We start from the raw sequence: 17247 nt of genomic DNA on the forward strand, positions 1-17247 counted from the left end.
TCACTATAAAATGTCCCCCCTCATCTTCACTGATACCCTTTTTCTTGATCTACCTTTTCTGTTGATGGAGCCACACCAACGTTCTTTGCTTAATTTTTTCCATGTTATATCCTTTCCACATATTTACCTTCAATTTGTCTCTGTCTATATGTTTAAAGTATGTTGATTAACGTTGAGTCTTGCTTCTGTATTTACTCTGACAATCTCTATTAATTGGATTGTTTATATCATTTACATGTAATGTAACTTGATATGCTTGGATAAGTCTACCACCCAGGTGTTTGTTTTCTATTTATCTCTTTTTAAAAATTTTCATATTTCTCCTTTCTGGACTTCTTTTGGGCTAGCTGCATATTTATTTAGTATTCCATTTTATGTTCTCTGTTCATTTTTTAGCTATACCTCTTTCTGTTATTATTTTAGTGATTACTCTAAAATTATGACGTGCACAATGTATATTCAGATAATATAATACTGCTTCACAATGTCAGGTCCCGACAGCAATGTATTCCACTTGTCCCTTCTGTCCTTTGTACTTGTTTCCATATTTGTATTTCTACATATATTGTTGTAAGCTCTACACTATTAATATTTTTGCTTTAAATGGTAACTTCAACCACACACACTTCAGTTATCTGGTGAAATTCTTCATCTTCTTGGATATGTTCTTGAACATATTAATTACAGTCTTTTTCAAGTCTTTGTCTGGTAACTTCGACATCTTCATCCCCTAACGGGTCTGTTTCTGTTGTCTTTTGCCTCTTAGTTTCCAGTCATTTGGTCTTACCTCCTGGATGCGTAATAGCTCCTGAGCAACAGACTTTATGTTTCTGTAGAGCTAATCCGAGGCTCTGAGTGATATAAACTTCCTCCAAGGGCATTCACTTTTGATTTTGGAACATCAGGAGAAGGGTAGGATCACCCTTATCCAGTGTTGGGTTGAGCTGGGTTGTAACTGGTTCCAGTCTTTTCTGAGAAGTGGTCACGCCAGGACGTTTACCTCAGGGTGAACCGCAGCCCTCCTGTGTTCCTGACTGGCCCCACCGTGAACTCCAGGTTGTGTTTTCCCAGCTCTGTGAGATCGCCAAAAGCTCTGCCTGCCCTTGCTGCCACTTTTTATTCAGCTTCATTGTTCCTTAGCCCCTTTTTACGAGTTATTTTTTTAAGTATCATTTAAAAACCATACATGGAATCTCAGACTTACCTCCTCTGCGATGTCCTAGCCTCCTGTGCCCTGGCTGCTCTGGTGGCTCTGAACTCCAGGTCCTGTGTCCTCAGTTTCAGAAGCCAAAGCCAAAGCCAAAGGTCGCGCTCCAGCCCTTTAGCTGAGGCTTCCTCCTTGGCCCCCGATGCTCTGGGCCCTGTGCTACTTGGGAGCTGCGGACACCTCAAGGGGAAATCTGTGGCAGAACATCAAGCTCACTTGAATCCCCTTCTCTCTGTGATCGGCTCCCTGGGGCCTTGGCTGCCTGGGTATCTCAAGGGCCTTCACACAGATACGTTGAAGGCACATTGTACAGCTTTCCTAGCTGCCGTGGTGGGGAGGCTGTTCCCCAACATCCTCACCATCCTCAGAAGCAGAGCGCTGTGCTCTTTATTGATGGAGAATCCTTCCACTGGGTACAAGGTACCAGGACAGCCGTCATTTTCATTCAGCGTTTTGGTGAATTCATTCCATGATTCTCTGGCTTTCATTGTTGCTCTTTGGAAGTCAAATATCAGTCTTATTGCTGCTCTTTTGTAGGTAAAGTGTGCTTTTTTCCCTCTGATTTTTAAAGATTTTTTCTTTATCGTTGGTATTCAGAAAGTGTACTGAGCTAGATTTATGTGACGTTTTCTTTGTATTTATCCTTTTGGAGGGATTATAGCTCATTTTAAATCTGTGTCTCGATGTATTTGATTTGACTTGGAAACTTCTTGTCCAGTATCTGTTCAAATATTCTCCCCCCTCCCTCTGCAGCTCTGATTACATGTATGTTGGACCTTTCACCTTGTCCTGTATGCCTTTTACACTCTCATCTGTATTTTCCCTCCTTTTTTCTCGTCATGATTCAATCTAATACATTATTTTGTTTATCTTTCACATTGTTATGTCTTCTATTCTGTATAACCCGCCATTGAGCCCATCTGTTGATTTGGGTTATTGTATTTTTAAATGATATTATTTATATTAAGTGTCAGTTCTATTGTGAAATTCTACATTTTACTATCTCTTTGAACATGTTAATCACAGCTATTTTAAAGCCTGTGTGTGATAACTCCAGTATCTGGGTGGCGGGGAGGCATGTGTGTCCACTTTGTGTTCTTATATGTGGTTTTTTGCCACACGATTCTGTCTTTGATATGCCTGATCCTGTTGGTTAAATGCCGAGTGTCATATATGAGAATCATAGAATTAATTTGAGGGTCTTGGTGATGCTGCTCTTCTTCCAGGGAGGGCTGACTTTTGATCCCAGTGGGCAGTGGAGGCAGACAATTACCAAAATCCATGATTAAAGTGATTCAAACCTGAGCTTTAGTTTTTTGAAGGATGGTCTATTTCTGATTCACCATGACTACTAGGACATAGCTTTTCTGTGAGCACAGCTGGACACCTGAGCTGTTGGTCAGGCCCCCTGCCCCTGCTTGGACAGCTGTGAACTTGAGTGTCTGGGCTCTGGAGGCCACACAGGGCTGCCAGAAGCTCTCCTTGGCTTCTCATGCCTCAGCCCAAACTTTTAAGACAGCTGACGCTCTGGGGAGAGAAGAGGTACCAGATGGTGGGCTCACTCTGCCGTCTCCCTTTCCTCCAGGGTCTGCCTCCTTCAGTCCCAGCTGCCCGGCAGCCTTCTGAGGCCTCAGACAGATGCCCGTGCTGTTTTGTCCAGGTCTTTGTGATGTTCTTGGTGGAGGTGTTTGTCTGGTCCTCTCGCACCTCCTTGCATTTCTGTGCAATGTCTCCTGACCTTGCACATTTGTGGCCCCACAAAGGTTACCACTTAGACTGGCTGCTGGCTCCCACCTGAGGGTGTTCAGCTCAGTAGCTTCTCCGTCATGGTTCCAGGAGTGCAGGCCCCTCTCCTGTGAAGACACACAGGCACCTGAGGTCCAGTATGTCCCATAGCCACCCTCCTTCTCCACTGTTCCTGCCATGCAGTTCTGCATGAAACCACTCTTTCTGAAGTCCTTCCCTCTCCTCGAGAGGCCCCTCCTCACCCTCCCACTGTCTCTTTCTCTGCTGGGCCCTTCCCCCCACCCCCAGGTCACATGTGAGAAGCAGGCCCTGGAGGAGGAACTGACCCGGAGACTACAGGACCAGGAGGCCCAGACGGATGCTCTCCAGAGGGCCCTGCAGGAGAAGGAGGCTTTGTCTGAGGAGCGGGCCCAGCTGCTGGCCAAGCAGGAGGCCCTGGAGAGGCAGGGCCAGCTTGTGGCTGATGAAGCAGCTGACCTCAGGTACCTGGGGACCCACCAGCAGGGAGTGGTCACATGGCCTTGTCCTCAGAAAACCACTGTGTAGGGGACAGGCAGTCACTCAGCAGCTGTAGGGCAGGGAGAAAGGCTGTAAGGGAGGGGTGAACACAGTGCCTGTGGGGTCAGGGAGCACCTGGAAGAGGTAAATCCAGTGAGAGCCCTGTGACGGCCTTCCTGAGAGAGGTGGCTGCACCAGCCAGGTGGCAGGTAGCATAAACCCCTCTGACCAGCGGAAAGATGTGGAATGTCTTGCTCATGGATCTGAGCAGTTCAGGGTACACACTGCTTCAGGCAAGGCTGGGTCCAGGCGCTCCCTCAGTGCCCTCAAGGTCTCACCTCTGCCCCGTCAGTGCTGTTCGACTCTGAGGAGACTTCATTCTTGGGCAGGCTCAAGATGAGAGGTGGCAAGATGGCCAGTGGCCACTCTCGGCTCCCTTCTCCAGGAGACAGAGCGCCCTTCTCTCCATGAGGCCTGATTGCTGCTGCTCACGCCGTCTTGAGCTGCTTGATTCCTTTGATCACAGGGCTCAGATTGGCAGGCTGGGGTCCCATGGCAGCCCCAGGGAACCGAGAGGCTGAGGGAGGGGCAGGGTGATCCCTGAAGACCACTGGGGCCACTTCCAGGAAATGTGGAGCAGACGCTTGTAGGCAAGGACGGAGGTGCCCTGTGGGCTGTTGCCTGGTGCACTGAGCTGGTCCTGTGACGTCTGACAATGTCCAGAACCTGGTAGCTGTCTGCCCTGGTGCCCTTCTCAGGAACATCTAAGTACTTTTGCAGAAAGATTTCCTCTCACAATCCCAGAATCTGCGACCATGGGGAAATTTGGAGCCCTGAGTCCTTGAGCTTCTTCACAGAAATCTCCCCTCCCAGTGGAAGTCAGGAATTGGAACAGGAAGCTGGATGAAGGCTTCTCCAGGAGGGCGGCATCAGAGGGTCCCAGCACCCTGCCCCCAGCCCCGTCCCAGGCCCCACCAGTTCTCAGAGGGCAGAGGTTGAAGGCCTCTTGCCTCCCGCCAGCATGTGCTGCCCAGATCTCGGGCCCTGGTCAGCAGTCCCTCCTCCAGCCTCTGCCCTGACCCCAGGGCCTCTGTATGTTGTGGCCCTGCAGCCCCCGCATGGAGTCACATGACCGCTCCACCGCATTTCCCAGGGACCAGTCTGGTCACAGGGCTGCTGCAGCACCTCACTTCTCCTGATGACCAAAGACCCTGGGTTTTGAGGTCCTCCAGCCCCCAGCCCGAGGCCCTGAGAAGACTGCAGTGAGATAGACTGAGGTCCCCACCTGCCACCATGCTCAGCCTCCCTCCAGGAGGCAAGGTGCTCTTGGGCTCCAGTGGAGGGAGACACTGGACACATCCTCTGGGTCTCCAGCTCTGGGTGAAGATTTGTCTGAGGGTCCCAGGCGGGCATCTGGGAGGAGGGTCTGAGGCAGACAGAAAGGGGGCTTCACATGCAGCACTGGGGAGGGCAGCCCAGGCGAAGGGAGCTCTCGCGCAGACGTGGGGAGAGGGGGCACGTAGGATGCTTACAGAGGGGGGCTGGAAGAGAGACTGGGGTGTCAGAGGAGTGGGGTTTCTGGGCTCTGAAGCCATCAGGGAAACCTGGAAGGTGCTGGCACGCCCTACCACCGCCAAGGGTGGCAGTGCTGTGCAGGGGCCCGCGGGAGACCAAGGCGGGACCAGGACGGCTGTGCGCCGGCTGTCTGTGTCTTCACATGGGTGTTTGTGCAGTGTTTATGGTGTGTCCTCGTGTTGCTTGCTTGGTGGTTCTTCCACTGAACGTCACCCAGCACGTGATGGAGCACAGAAACTATTAAAACGTGCTCGTTGGCTGGCTGGTGACTGACGGACTGGTTGTCAGAAAGGCAGGCCGCGTCTTCCCGCTCCTCAGGAGGTGCGGCTGTGAGCTGCCGTGTCCACACCGACTACACCTGGGTGCACAGACGCACAGATGGCTTCTTCGCACAGAGGAATCGTGCTGCGTGCGAAGTCCTGCTCTGGCGGCTGCTGCTCAGAGCCACTCTTTCGGGGAAAATAGAGAAGAGCATTTCCCCGACCTCGTTAGCAATGATGTGATGCATCGCCATTTCTAAAGCATCCTGCCATTTGTCAGCGTGAAGCTAGGAGTGATCAGCGCCCGGTGTGAAGCCATGGGGAGCACACTTGCGCTGCGTGACTGGTTTGTGTGCATTTGTAAGGAACTGACACCTACAAGTGGAATTGCTGGCTCAAAGATACACACACTTGACATTTTGAAATTTCCCAGTACCCTCCTCCACCAAAAAAATGGTCCTCACACCTTTGCCAACACTAGATATGATCATTATTCTGAGATTTTGCTAACGTGGTGCGTGATCAGTAACACATAGTCATGGTTTGAACCCCCTTGAATGCTAGTAAGTTTCACACGTTTATTTGCCATTTGTGTCTGCTTTGTGAATGACAGACCTTGTGCTCCTTTTTCTGTGGGGTCATTCGCCTTCTGTCATTGATTGCTGGCAGCTCTTTGTGTATGACGGATATTAACCCTTTATATATTTAGTGCAGTTTTTCCTCCAAGTCTGTCCCTTGTCTTTTGACTCTGTTTGTGGAATCTTTTCCGCACAAAAGCTCCATCCCCCTCTGTTTAAGTGTATTCAGATCTGTTGGCCTCTTTATTTTGTCTTCTGCCTTTTGTGTCTTGCTTAAAATTGTAAAACACCCTTCTGTATTTTTTCTACTATCTTTACAGCTCTGACTTGTTTTGTCGCTGTCTGCTTTGCTTTGGTTTGGTTTTGCATTTAGCTTTTGAATCCACCTGGAGCGTTTTTTGTGTAGGGTCCAGTTTGTTTTTAGAGTCCTCTGGTGTGTCCTCTGGTTACCTTTCGAATTACCCGCCTGGCTTTGGCAGGCCCCATTCTAGCAGGCGGCTTCTGCACCACCCTGTTCCGCGGGATCCTTCACTGGTGGGTGACTCGCTCTGTCATTTGTTGACTCTCTGCAGGGCCGAGAGGGACTCTCTGGAGAGCAGCCTCTTTGAGGCCCAGCAGCTGACAGCACAGCTGCAGACACAGCAGGAGCAGCTGGAGGGAGAGGCCCAGAGCGCCAGGCTGGCCCAGCAGGCCTTGCAAGGTGCTCGCGGACGGGCTCCCCAGGCTCCTCCCCCCGCGTCAGCCCTGGAAGGGCCCTGAAGGGGCCCAGACACAGCCTAGAGCTCTCGCGGCTGACCGGGTAGCACCACTGTTGTTGGTGAGGGCCGGGCACCTGCCCAGCCTGCTTCCAGTGCTGGCCCAAGGCTCAGAACTGGGCTGTGGCCCAGGGTCAGCATGGCAGCCCCTTGCCCCATCCCCTGTGCTCCTGCCCCTCAGCCCACCCAGCCACCACTGCCAGCCAGCCAGCGCTGGGCGGCGACCCGGGCGCACACCTGCACGGGGGCGTGGAGCTCTGTCCTGCCAGCTTGGGCAGAGCTGAGGGGGCTGTCACTCCACAGGGAGCTCATGGGGGCTGCAGGGTGTTTTGGGGGTGGGAGGGGCAGCCAGTCTCTGATGCACCTGTCACTTCTCAGTGGAACTGGAGCAGCTGAAAAGCACCTGGGAGGTCCAGGACACGAGGCTGCAGTGGGACGTGGGGCAGCTCCGGCGGCAGGTGGCGCAGCAGGAGCGGGACGTGCAGCTGGCCCTGGAGAGCCGGGCGCTGGCCCACCGCGAGGACCTGGCCCGGCTCCAGAGGGAGAAGGTCTGCTGCCCGGGGACCACTGCCCGGTCGCCTCCCTGGAGTCTACCCCGTCCCAGAGGACGGCAGGGGAGGGGCCCCAGGAGACAGAGGTGCCCAGACCACACTGAGGCGGGGCCAGGGGAGGACTCTGCACAGCTCACGTGGGCAGCCAGGGTGTGGCCCAGAGTGTGCGTGCAACACCGGTCCCTCACAGGGGGGTCTCCCCCATGTCAGCTGACCCGGCCGTGATCGGAGGGCCCGTCTGAGCCGTCCCACTGGTTGCAGGCTCCTGCAGGCCTTGTTTGACACGTCCTTGCACCCGTGGCCGTCGGGGCGCCTGGGGCTCTGTGGAAGCTCAGGTGTGAGGTACCTGGGGGACGGTGGACACGGAGGCCCAGAGAGCCCCTTGCGGCCCTTGCTTCAGTGTCACTGTGTACGGCACGAGGTCGTGAAGCCGGCTGGACTGGGTGGTCCCCGGTGCACGTCCTGCCCTGGCGCCCCCTGAACCGTCCCCCACCCAGGGCCACAGGCGCCTGCTGGCTCACGAGTCCTGACCTGGCGTCTTCGCTGCCCGTCCCTCTTCCTCGGCCCAGGAGGCCCTGCGTCTGTCTCTGACGGAGGAGAGGGAAGTGTCAGCACGCCGGCTGGAGCAGGAGAAGGAGCTGGTGGCAAGAGGTGCAGCCAAGGGGGAGGCTCTGAGGGAGGAAATTCAGAGCCTGAAGCACGAGCAGGAGGAGCGTCTCCTTCAGCTGGAACAGGAGACGCAGCAGGTGACGGGGGCTGCGAGCAGCAGGGCATCCTCCCCTCCACCTCCCCGTGCCGTCGCCGCCCCAGCAAGAGGGCTGTGGGGGGGGGGGGCGGCTGCTCCTGGTCACTGCCTTGCAGCTTTGTCTTCCACAGCAGGCCTGGTGGACGGACCCCCACCCATCCCTCCATCCAACCATCCATCCCTCCATTCACCTGTCCGCCCACTCATCCCTCTGCCCATTAATCTACCTGCCCATTTATACATCCATGCTCTTCACTGTCCCTCCATTTTTTTTTCAAAAAAAATTTTTTGCAGGGGGGGGAGGTGATTAGGTTTGTTTGTTTGTTTGTTTGTTTGTTTATGGAGGAGGTCCTGGGATTGAACCCAGGACCTTGTGTATGCTAAGCATGCACTCTACCACTTGAGCTGTACCCTCCCCCCCAACTCCATTCACTTGTCCATCATCCATCCACTCCCTTGAATATCCATCCTTCTATTCACACAGCCATCTGTCCATCCACATACATGGCCGTCTAGTACCACACCCAACTGACCATAATCTATCCACCAGTTTCCTTAAACATCCATCCAACTATCCATGCATCTAACCATCCATCCATCCAACTATCCATGCATCTAACCATCCATCCATCCAACTATCCATGCATCTAACCATCCATCCATCCAACGATCCATGCACTCATCTGACCCTCCTCTATTCACTCACTCAACCGCCCAACCATCCACTCAAAGATCCTTCCCTCTGTCCACACACTCAGCTGTCCATCCACATCCACTATCCATCTATGTGTCTGATTATCCATCCGCCCATCTGATCATCCAGCCAGCCGTCCATCAATGTATCCAGCAGCCATCAGCCAGCCACCTGCCCATCCTCCAGCCCACAGGCTGTTGGAACTCAGGCACTGGGCACATAAAAGCTACCCTCTGAGTCCAGCCTCTTCCAGTACACCTCGAAGCACTCACTCGCTGCTGAGCGAATGGAGCACACGGGCAAACACGCTCCTGCGGGTTGTCACATGGTGTGCGAGGACTCCTGATGTCGGTACAAGTCCCACGTGGCAGGGGAGGAGTCACGGTCGCAGGGACACCCAAGGTTTACTGTTGGACTCTCTGCTTCCTGCTTGGATTCTCACAGCACAGTGGGATGCGTGCCCTTCTTTGTCCAGTTTTACTGGTGGGGAAGCAAGATTCACAGATGGTGAATAGCTTGCCCAGGGCTGCGCAGTGCACCTGCTGGCCACTGGGGTCCTCGTTCTTTGCTGCTCCTCTGTTCCGCTTCCTGAAAGGCAGGGAGCAAAGGCCTTCCAGCTGTGATGGCGCTTCAGGGGCGGGGCTTAAAGGAGGAACAGGCTGTTGTGGCAGAGAGGGAACCAGCACTCCATGGGTGTCTGGGGACGGTGTGCATTTCTGAGCAGAAAGCCTCAGTTTCAGCAGTGCACTGGGGTGACTCACAGAACACAAGGAAACAGCACACGTACAGTCATAGTTCTACCGTAGAGGACTCGGGGGCAGGACAAGCCCAGTGAAGAGACGCAGGGACTGGCCTTCTCCCCGTAGAGTCCGGGCAAGTGGTCCTGGATGGACAGAGGGGTGGGTGGTGGGCAGGTGGCTGGATGGCCGTCCGCCAGGCCTGCCGTGGAGGACAAAGCTGCCAAGCAGTGACCAGGAAGGGCTGCCCCCGCAGCCCTCTTGCTGGGGCGGCGACAGCACGTGAGGGCGCTCACCAGCCGGGCAGCTCCAGGGCTCCCTCGCGCGGGTGTGATTGCCTGAACTCAGCGTCCGGCCCCTCCCCAAGGCTGGGAGGTGAGCGATCTCACTGCCCCAGTGTTCTAATCACCTTGTTAGAGCAAGCTCAGATGGGATCCCAGGGCCCGTGGATAACCAAGACACCCCCGACTCGTGAAGTTCCGCGGGGTTGCAGGCTCCCCGCACCGCCCCAGGGACCCAGGACGAAAAAAAGAGATTCTTTGTTCTGGAACGTCCTCTCAGAGACTCCAGCGCCCAGACCGGCAGATAGGGGAGCCTGCTGTCAGGCCCGCCCCCGCAGCGCGGGCGTGCAGAGTACGTGCGGCACTCCAGGCCTTCCTCGTCTCAGGATCTACAGACCTGGGGCCTTTCCACCCTGTTTCCAGGGCTTGATTGCTTTTTCACAGCTGCGTAATGCCCCAGCGGTCTCACGGATCACCGTGTGTTTTGTTGGCCTCCCTTGGGTGGGACTCCTGTTGCAGTTACAAGTGTTACACACAGTCACCGGTGGCCCTGAGCATGGGTCGCCCCACACTCGTCCACGCGTGTCCCCAGGCTGCCTTCCCCAGTGGGCCTGGGCATGGAGAGAATGTGCATGTGTGACCCACAGGTGTTGCCGAATTCCTGCCGCCCCCACAGCCTGGTGACAGAGCAGTGCTGATGGGAGAAACGCGGCCCCTCGGGGCCTCATGCACGCCTCCTCACCCTGAGGGACATGAAGCATTTGGGGAGGTTCAGGACCATCAGTGGTGCCTGCCCTGTGCTCAGGAAGCATCGCCTGGACCGGGTGGGCTGCTCTGGGGAGGAGGTGGTCCGTGAAGCCCCCTGACCCACGCTGGGAAAGAGCAGGTGTTGGGCAGGTGCAGGTGGGAGGGGGAAGGACGCCCTGGTCGGGGGGCCGCCCAGCCCAAGTTGGGAGGCTGGACCCTGTCCAGGGGGAGAGGGGGCCGCACCCACCCCCTCTGGACACAGAGGCCTGTGAGGGGCTGCCTCCTTCCGGAGCGGGGACATGGAGCCAGGAAGGGCTGGGGAATCCAGCGTTCGGCCAAGCCTCCCCTTAGAGCGGGCCCCCGGCCCTCTCACAAGCACCCCACCCTGGTCGCCCAGGCCCTGTCTCTGAAGGACACGGAGATGAACCGGCTGAGGGAGGAGCTCGCGAGCACCGCGCAGGAGCTGGACCTGGCGCGGCAGGAGGCCCGGAGCCAGCAGGCACGAGCTGAGGTGAGCCCCACACCGGCATGGCCCTGCTGGCCCCACCAGACCCCTGGATGCGCCCCCTCCTGCCTGCTCACAGAGACACATGCCTCCATCCCTGATCCTTGAGCCTCAGTTTCCCCTGGGCCTCTGCAGGTCTCCTGCTGGGAGGGGACACTAAGGGAAGAAAGCGATGGGGCGGGGCGGGGCAGAAGCCAGCGAGAGGAGGGCCTGGGGCTGCGAATGAGCCAGCAGCAAGTGCGGCAGAACCCAGGCCCGCGCCCGCCAGCCCTCCAGCCCCAGCCTCACCTGTCTGCACCTGAGCTGCCCGTGGGAAAGAGAAGCTGCGGGAGGCGTGCTCAGGGGCCTCTGGGGGCCGGCTCACTGGAGGGGCCCCTTCCAAAGGAGAAACCCAACCAGGAAGAGAGGCGTCCACCCAGGGGCCAGGAGAGACCCCAGCAGGCAGCCTCCCACCTCGGGCCAGTGGACAGAGGCCCACATGTTCATGGAGGCCACTGTGGGAGCCAGCTAGGGTCACCTGGGGACCCTGACTCCTCTTCAGGAGCCCATGTCTGGGGGAGCGGGGCAGGCAACAGCAGCTGAGACGGGGGTGGGGGCGGCAACCCTGGGGCCCTGTACCCCCACCCCACGGGCAGGGCTGGGCACCCACTGCTGTCACTGGCAGGGTAGCCTCAGCCCATTTATGAAGTGGTGCCAACCCCCGCGTGAGTGATACAAAGACAAGGTGACAGAACGTGGATGGAGAGCTCAGGGTCAGGGCCACTGCCCCGGGGGCTGGTGGGGGTCGTGTGCACTGAGTGTGTTCCTGGATGCAGGAGCCGGGGTTGGGGAGACAGCCTCCCGCCCTGCAGGGAGTGGCCATGGTCAAGGGTGAGGCTGGACCCTGTTGCTCACCTCCCCTCCGGGCTCCACGTGCTCCCACTGAGCTCAGCGGGGCCAGCACCCCGTCTCCTCTGCCTCCTGCCTCCGTCCTTCCAGTCTGGGCGCCTTCACACTTAATCTAGGAGATTCTTTTCAGCCTGGTCCTGGTGTGTCCCCAGCCCGAAGGGCGCGGGGTCAGATGCTCCCCTGGTGTTACGTGAATGAGTGAGTGGACGGAACGTGGGCCGCAGGGCCGGGCCCGGAGCTGACCCCACGAGTGGGGCCTTGCTTGCTGACTGCTCGGGCCCCGGGGACAGCAGTGGGCGTGAGAAGGCCCCCTGGCTGAGGGCAGGGTGCCCAGACAACAGGGCCTGGGGCGGCCACACAGTGTGTCCCGACCTGCGGGGCGTCTGGGGGCGGGGCGCTGTACAGAGGAAGTGTTGCAATTAGGAACTGGCGCCCAGGGCGTTTCTTCACCCCAACTGCCTGCACAGCAGCCCGGCCCCGGGTCCCTGAGCAGAGCCGCCCGAGCAGCTCCTGGCGCCCGGGACAGTCTTGCCCAAGAGCCTGTCTCCCCAGAGCTCCCGCCCTGCTCCGTCCCACCCCCGAGGCCGATGGCCCTTCCGCAGGCACAGCCGCAGGGGTGTGGGAGGCCCCATGGGACAGTGGCCTCCGTTCTCTGACCACCCCTAGCGGCTCCCTCCACCCACCCCGACGGCAGGGGACCAGGAAAGACCCCCAGGACCCCAGGAGCTGACAGCCGGCTCGCAGAGGGGCCTCCCTTGAGCTGGCTCTGAGTCTCCCCCCGGGCTGGAGATGGCCTGCCAGCAGCCGACTCTTCTGGGAACTCGTTAAGCCTTCTTTTGCCACCTCGGCTTGGCAAATGGAAATTAAAACGCACTGAGAGGGGAGGGAGGGGAGAAGTGCCTGCCAAGGATCTCCAGTCGTGGGGTGACCTAGGAGGGAGCCCCTGGGAGTGGAGGGCTCCCAGCCACACGAGGCATTCACGGCAGCCGTGCTGGGGCCTTCTTGGGGGCGCAGCTGAAACTGGCCAACCAAGGTGACACTTCTCAGTGGAGCAGGACAGCGGGGGCCGGAACAGAGGCAGCACCAGTGAAGCACCTTCACCAAGAGGACGAGGCTCAGCCTGAGAGCCCCCAGCCTCCAGAGCCCTCAGGCAGCGGCCTGCAGGATCCAGAGGGGAGTAGGGGGGTCTCCCAGAGACCCAGGGGTGGGGGCAGCAGCACGGTTGCCACACCCCCATGGAGCACAAAGCCAGCTCTGTCGCCTGCCGGCAGGGGAAACTGCCCCCCTTGGCCTGGACTGCCCTGGGGCAGAGGTGCCCTGGCCAGGAGATCAGGCTGGGCCTCGGGCTCAGGGTGAGCACGTAGCATCCTTGTTCATGGACAGGAGGCTGCTCGAGTAAAGACCCTCTGGCCTAAGTGCCCATCTGCTAGCCCTGAGGGGAGGGTCTTGGGCCCTGTGACCACAGGAAAGCAGACCCAGGCTAAGCCATGTCCGGAGAGGATGTCCCAGCCATGGAGCATGGCCACGTGGTCCCGACAGGGACAGCCCCACCCAAGGGATGCAGGCGGAGCCCCACAAGTCCTCCCCAGTGCTGTGGGTGCTCACATATTTAGAGGCGGGGGGCACTGTGGGTCCCCCCAACCCCCATCTGCCTGCTTGGAAGTTCAGGGGGTGCAGGGTCAGCCCTTCTGCATGGGAAGGTCCCCTCTGGGGCCTCTGCCCCCACCCTTGTCCCTGCGTCCCCTCAGGACCTGGCATTGGTGGCACTGGCCATGGTCAGCGTGAGACCACCTTGTGTGGTCTGAGCAGGCCACTTGGCTGGCCCCAGGACAGCGTGTGGCTGCCCACGTGGGCCTGAGCTGACGGCCAGGTGCCTGCGCTTCAGGTGGTCCCTTGATGCCACAGCCGGCTTACTGCCCCCCAACCCCTGCCAGGCCACCGTCAGCGCCATGACTGCAGAGCTGAAGGCCCTGCAGGCCCAGTTTGAGGACGCCATCTCAGCCCATCAGATAGAGGCCAGGGCTCTGAGCGAGAGGCTCCGGGAGACGGCGGCGGAGCGAAGCACCGCGGGGAGAGAGGTGAGGTGATGCTACGGACGGCTGGGCTCCACAAGGGAAGGGAGGGGAGGCCTTCCAGCGGCAGGTGTGGCCTGAGGGGTAGGGAGGGGACCCTTGTCCAGCCCCTAGCCACCCAACAAGCCGTGGGAAGACCCTGGGTGAGGAGATGCTGGTCCAGACTCCACGGACCGGGCATGGGGGGTGGGGGAAGGGCGGGGTCTGGTGGGGTTTTCAGGGGCAGCCATGCATGGGCCCAGCCAAGGCTGAGAGCCTGACCCAGGGCCCCCAGGAGCCATATGCAGTGTCCCGGGGTGGGACAGCCCCGGGCAGGGCGAGGAGAGGCCCCGGCCAGACGAGGCTGGGGCTCAGCAGGCAGGCAGATTGGGGAGGTGTTTCTGAAGGAGATTTGACAGGACTTGGGGACGGCTGGAGAGGGGAGGGCAGGAGGGCACAGGGATTTGGGCTGGGGGAGGGAGGGCCCGCAGGGAGCAGGCGACCTCGTGCACTCCCCGGGCCATGTGCCAAGACTGGCGGGCGGCGCTGCGGGGAGCGGCCTGCACGCACCAGGCCTCCAAGGCGGCGGCAGAATGAGGAGAGGGGCTGGGCCTCCCCCAGCACCCCCGAGAGGAGAGCTGGCCGAGAGAGGAAGAGAGTGTGATTTAACATGACAGGCTGTTTACTTTGGCCCCCAAAGAGAAAGGTCCCCTTTCAACAGATTTCGAAGTCAGGCCCGGTCAGCGACCACACGGGGAAACAGAGCAAGACTTTCAAACTGGGGGCAGTGGGGGAGGAGCTGGGGGGCTGGGGGCGCATCTGTTCTGGGGGGTGAAGGGAGAAAGTGCAGCCTCGTGGGAAGTTCAGGTTCCCGGACAGGCTGCCCCAGAAGGGAGAGGGGCCCCCAGAAAAGGAGCGGAGGACGGGGAGGCTGAGGCGGGTGAGGGGGTGGGGGGCAGGGGGACAATGGCAGAGAGAGGGGGCCCAGAGAGCCCTCCCAGGTGCCGGGCTGGCCCAGCGTCGCCATGGAGACCATGGCATTTTCACAGTCTTTAAACTGGAGGCACGTCCAGGCCTCTCGCAGCCCTGCCCGAGGTCCACATGTGGGTCTGTGTGTGTGCACGCATGTGCGCACCCACCACACAGATCACACACATGCACACGCCACACACTAACACGATACATACATCTCCTGTGCACATGGAGACCACACCCCGATGCACACACACACACACGCGTGGACACCACCCTCACACTTGCACACACGTATGGACACCACGGAGAGCACACGTATGTGCGACCAGCAGCACGTGTGGCTCCACACGTGCTCACACAATGCACATGCATGTCTGTGCGTGCACATGTGCAATTGCACACACCACATGCTCACACATGCTGTGTGCATACACACACACACAAGCACACGTGTGTGTGCTCGCCCATAAATGCACACGCAGGAACACGCGCACACGGGCCAGGGCCCCACAACAGCTCCTCCCCTGCTTTCCCTCCCCCGTGCAGAGCCCTCGGGCCGCCTCCCTGCAGGAGATTTCAAAAGAGGCTGTTTATACAATTTCTAGTAAAGAAATAATTACTATAATCACATTAAGCGATTTGGCTGTAAAATTCCTGTAAAAGGGACGGTTGTTCTCATGAGGCGGGGGGTGGGGGAGGTCCCCCGCGTTTGTTTTACTTGTTTTCATCTCCCTGGCCCTGGGAAATGAAAACAGCTCCTTTTATGATGGACGGGCCCTTTCGCTGGTCCTTGACCTTGGGGTGGATTTCTGCTGAGCTCAGCGGAAAATGCTCCGCACGGTTGTGGCTCCCACATGTAGGGGGCGGGAGGGGAGCGGAGGGGACTCAGGCCCTTCCCAAAAACAGAACAACACTAACAGCGGGCGGATGCGGGAGCTGGCCTGGCCAAGGGCCTGGACAGCGTCCTGCTGACACAGCCAGCCAAGTGGGGAAGTGGGGTTTGCTCCTGGCACCGGCCCTTGACCCAGCTCCGTTTCTGTGGCTCCTCTGCCGGCTCCCTCCACCTGCTCCTCGGTGGAGCCCTGGTCGAGGCCAGAGCGCCGAGCCCCAGCCCCACAGCCTGGGAGTCCAGGGGTGGGCTGCCCCTTCCCCAGGTCTGCGCTGCCCTCCAGCCCCTCCCACCAGGGGCTGCGCCTGGGGGCCCAAGGCAGTGAGGACCCTCACCCCAGCCCACACTTCAGCTCCCAGAACCACCGAGTCAGCGGGCCCTGCCTGGAAGCCCTGGGGGCGAGGAGGGCCCAGGTGCAGGGGTGGCACAGGCCCTGGCTCCAGCACAGTGGGTGTCCTGCCCTGGGCCCAAAGCAGGCCTGGCAGGGGACGAGGACACACCGGCAGCCTCTCCCTCTCCTTGAGGCAGCTCACAGAGACACAGTGCAGCCTGGGGCCGGGATCCTGTCTGCTGGGCCCTGAAGTCCCCGCTGGCTCCAGCGTCTTCCCACCCCAGGCCTCCACTGTCGCCATCCCTGAGGTTTAGGAGGCCATCGAAGCGTGTGCCTGTGATGGCCACAGCCTGGCCCGAGTGGACGGGGGATGCTGAGGGCGCAGTGACCCAGAGACCCACCTCCCCGCTGCCTCCCTCTCCGACAGGGGAACGAGGCCTGAGGGAGAGGCCATGCCCATGGCCATTCCGGGATCAGGAGCCTGGGCCCCTGAGCCTGCTGGTCACTCCGGGGCTGGCAGTGGCCCAGGCACCACACCGTTACTGAAGGGGAGGAGTGGGCACAAGGGACAGCAGGTGGGGACAGTGCGGATATGTGGGCAGCGCTGCTTCCCACACCGGCCCTGCTGACAGGATCAGTGTCAGGGCAGGTCCAGGGCCAGGGTCAGGGGCTCTGGGACAGGCCCTTGTGAGCCGCCCTGCAGCCTCAGCGGCAGCAGGGGAGGTACTGTGGGGACAAAGCCAGGCTGTCTGCTTCTCCTTCAAGTCCTTGAGGGGGGGACACCTGTCCTGCTGCCAGACCAGAGCCAGAGGCCACCGCTGACCCCGGCCCAGGGCCCCCAGCTGGCCCCTAGAGCTGCCCGCTCTCCTCAACCCAGGCCAAGAGGCTGCGGGCACAGCTGGACGAGGCCCAGGGAGGGCTGGCCGCACTGCGCCGGGAGCTGCAGGGCAGCGAGGAGAGCCGGGCGGGGCTGCGCAGGGAGGCCCTGGAGGCCCGCCGGGCGCTGGGTGACGAGGTCCACGAGAAGGACGTGCTGCAGGATTCCAACACCGAGCTGCGGGCCGCCATCCGCAGGGCTGAGCACGAGAAGGCCAGGTAGGGTGGCCGCCCCTAGGAGCAGTTGCAAGGGAGCCCTCCAACCCCAGTGAGGAGTCAGGGGCAAGGCAGTGGGGCCTGGGGTGCCCTACTAGGCTGGGCCAGGTGCTGGTGGAGTGCACACACCAAGCCAACCTAG

At 59.2% G+C, this 17247-nt stretch overlaps 1 protein-coding gene across 9 annotated transcripts in view; it reads left to right on the forward strand.

Annotated features, from left to right (window-relative positions):
* CROCC2 (ciliary rootlet coiled-coil, rootletin family member 2) overlaps positions 1–17247 on the forward strand; it is a 65488-nt gene that overhangs the window by 27596 nt on the left and 20645 nt on the right. For all 9 annotated transcript variants that reach the window (XR_012507244.1, XR_012507245.1, XR_012507246.1 and 6 more), the window contains 7 exons: positions 3242–3435; positions 6437–6564; positions 6998–7167; positions 7740–7916; positions 10772–10885; positions 13702–13845; positions 16891–17108. Coding sequence is in view for 5 of the 9 variants with exons in the window: in XM_074364681.1 (XP_074220782.1) it covers positions 3242–3435; positions 6437–6564; positions 6998–7167; positions 7740–7916; positions 10772–10885; positions 13702–13845; positions 16891–17108 (1145 nt within the window). In the remaining 4 variants the exon portion in view is untranslated. The remainder of the gene's footprint in view (positions 1–3241; positions 3436–6436; positions 6565–6997; positions 7168–7739; positions 7917–10771; positions 10886–13701; positions 13846–16890; positions 17109–17247) is intronic.

The sequence above is a fragment of the Camelus bactrianus genome, chromosome 5 (genome assembly GCF_048773025.1).
Source record: "Camelus bactrianus isolate YW-2024 breed Bactrian camel chromosome 5, ASM4877302v1, whole genome shotgun sequence".
NCBI lineage: Eukaryota > Metazoa > Chordata > Mammalia > Artiodactyla > Camelidae > Camelus > Camelus bactrianus.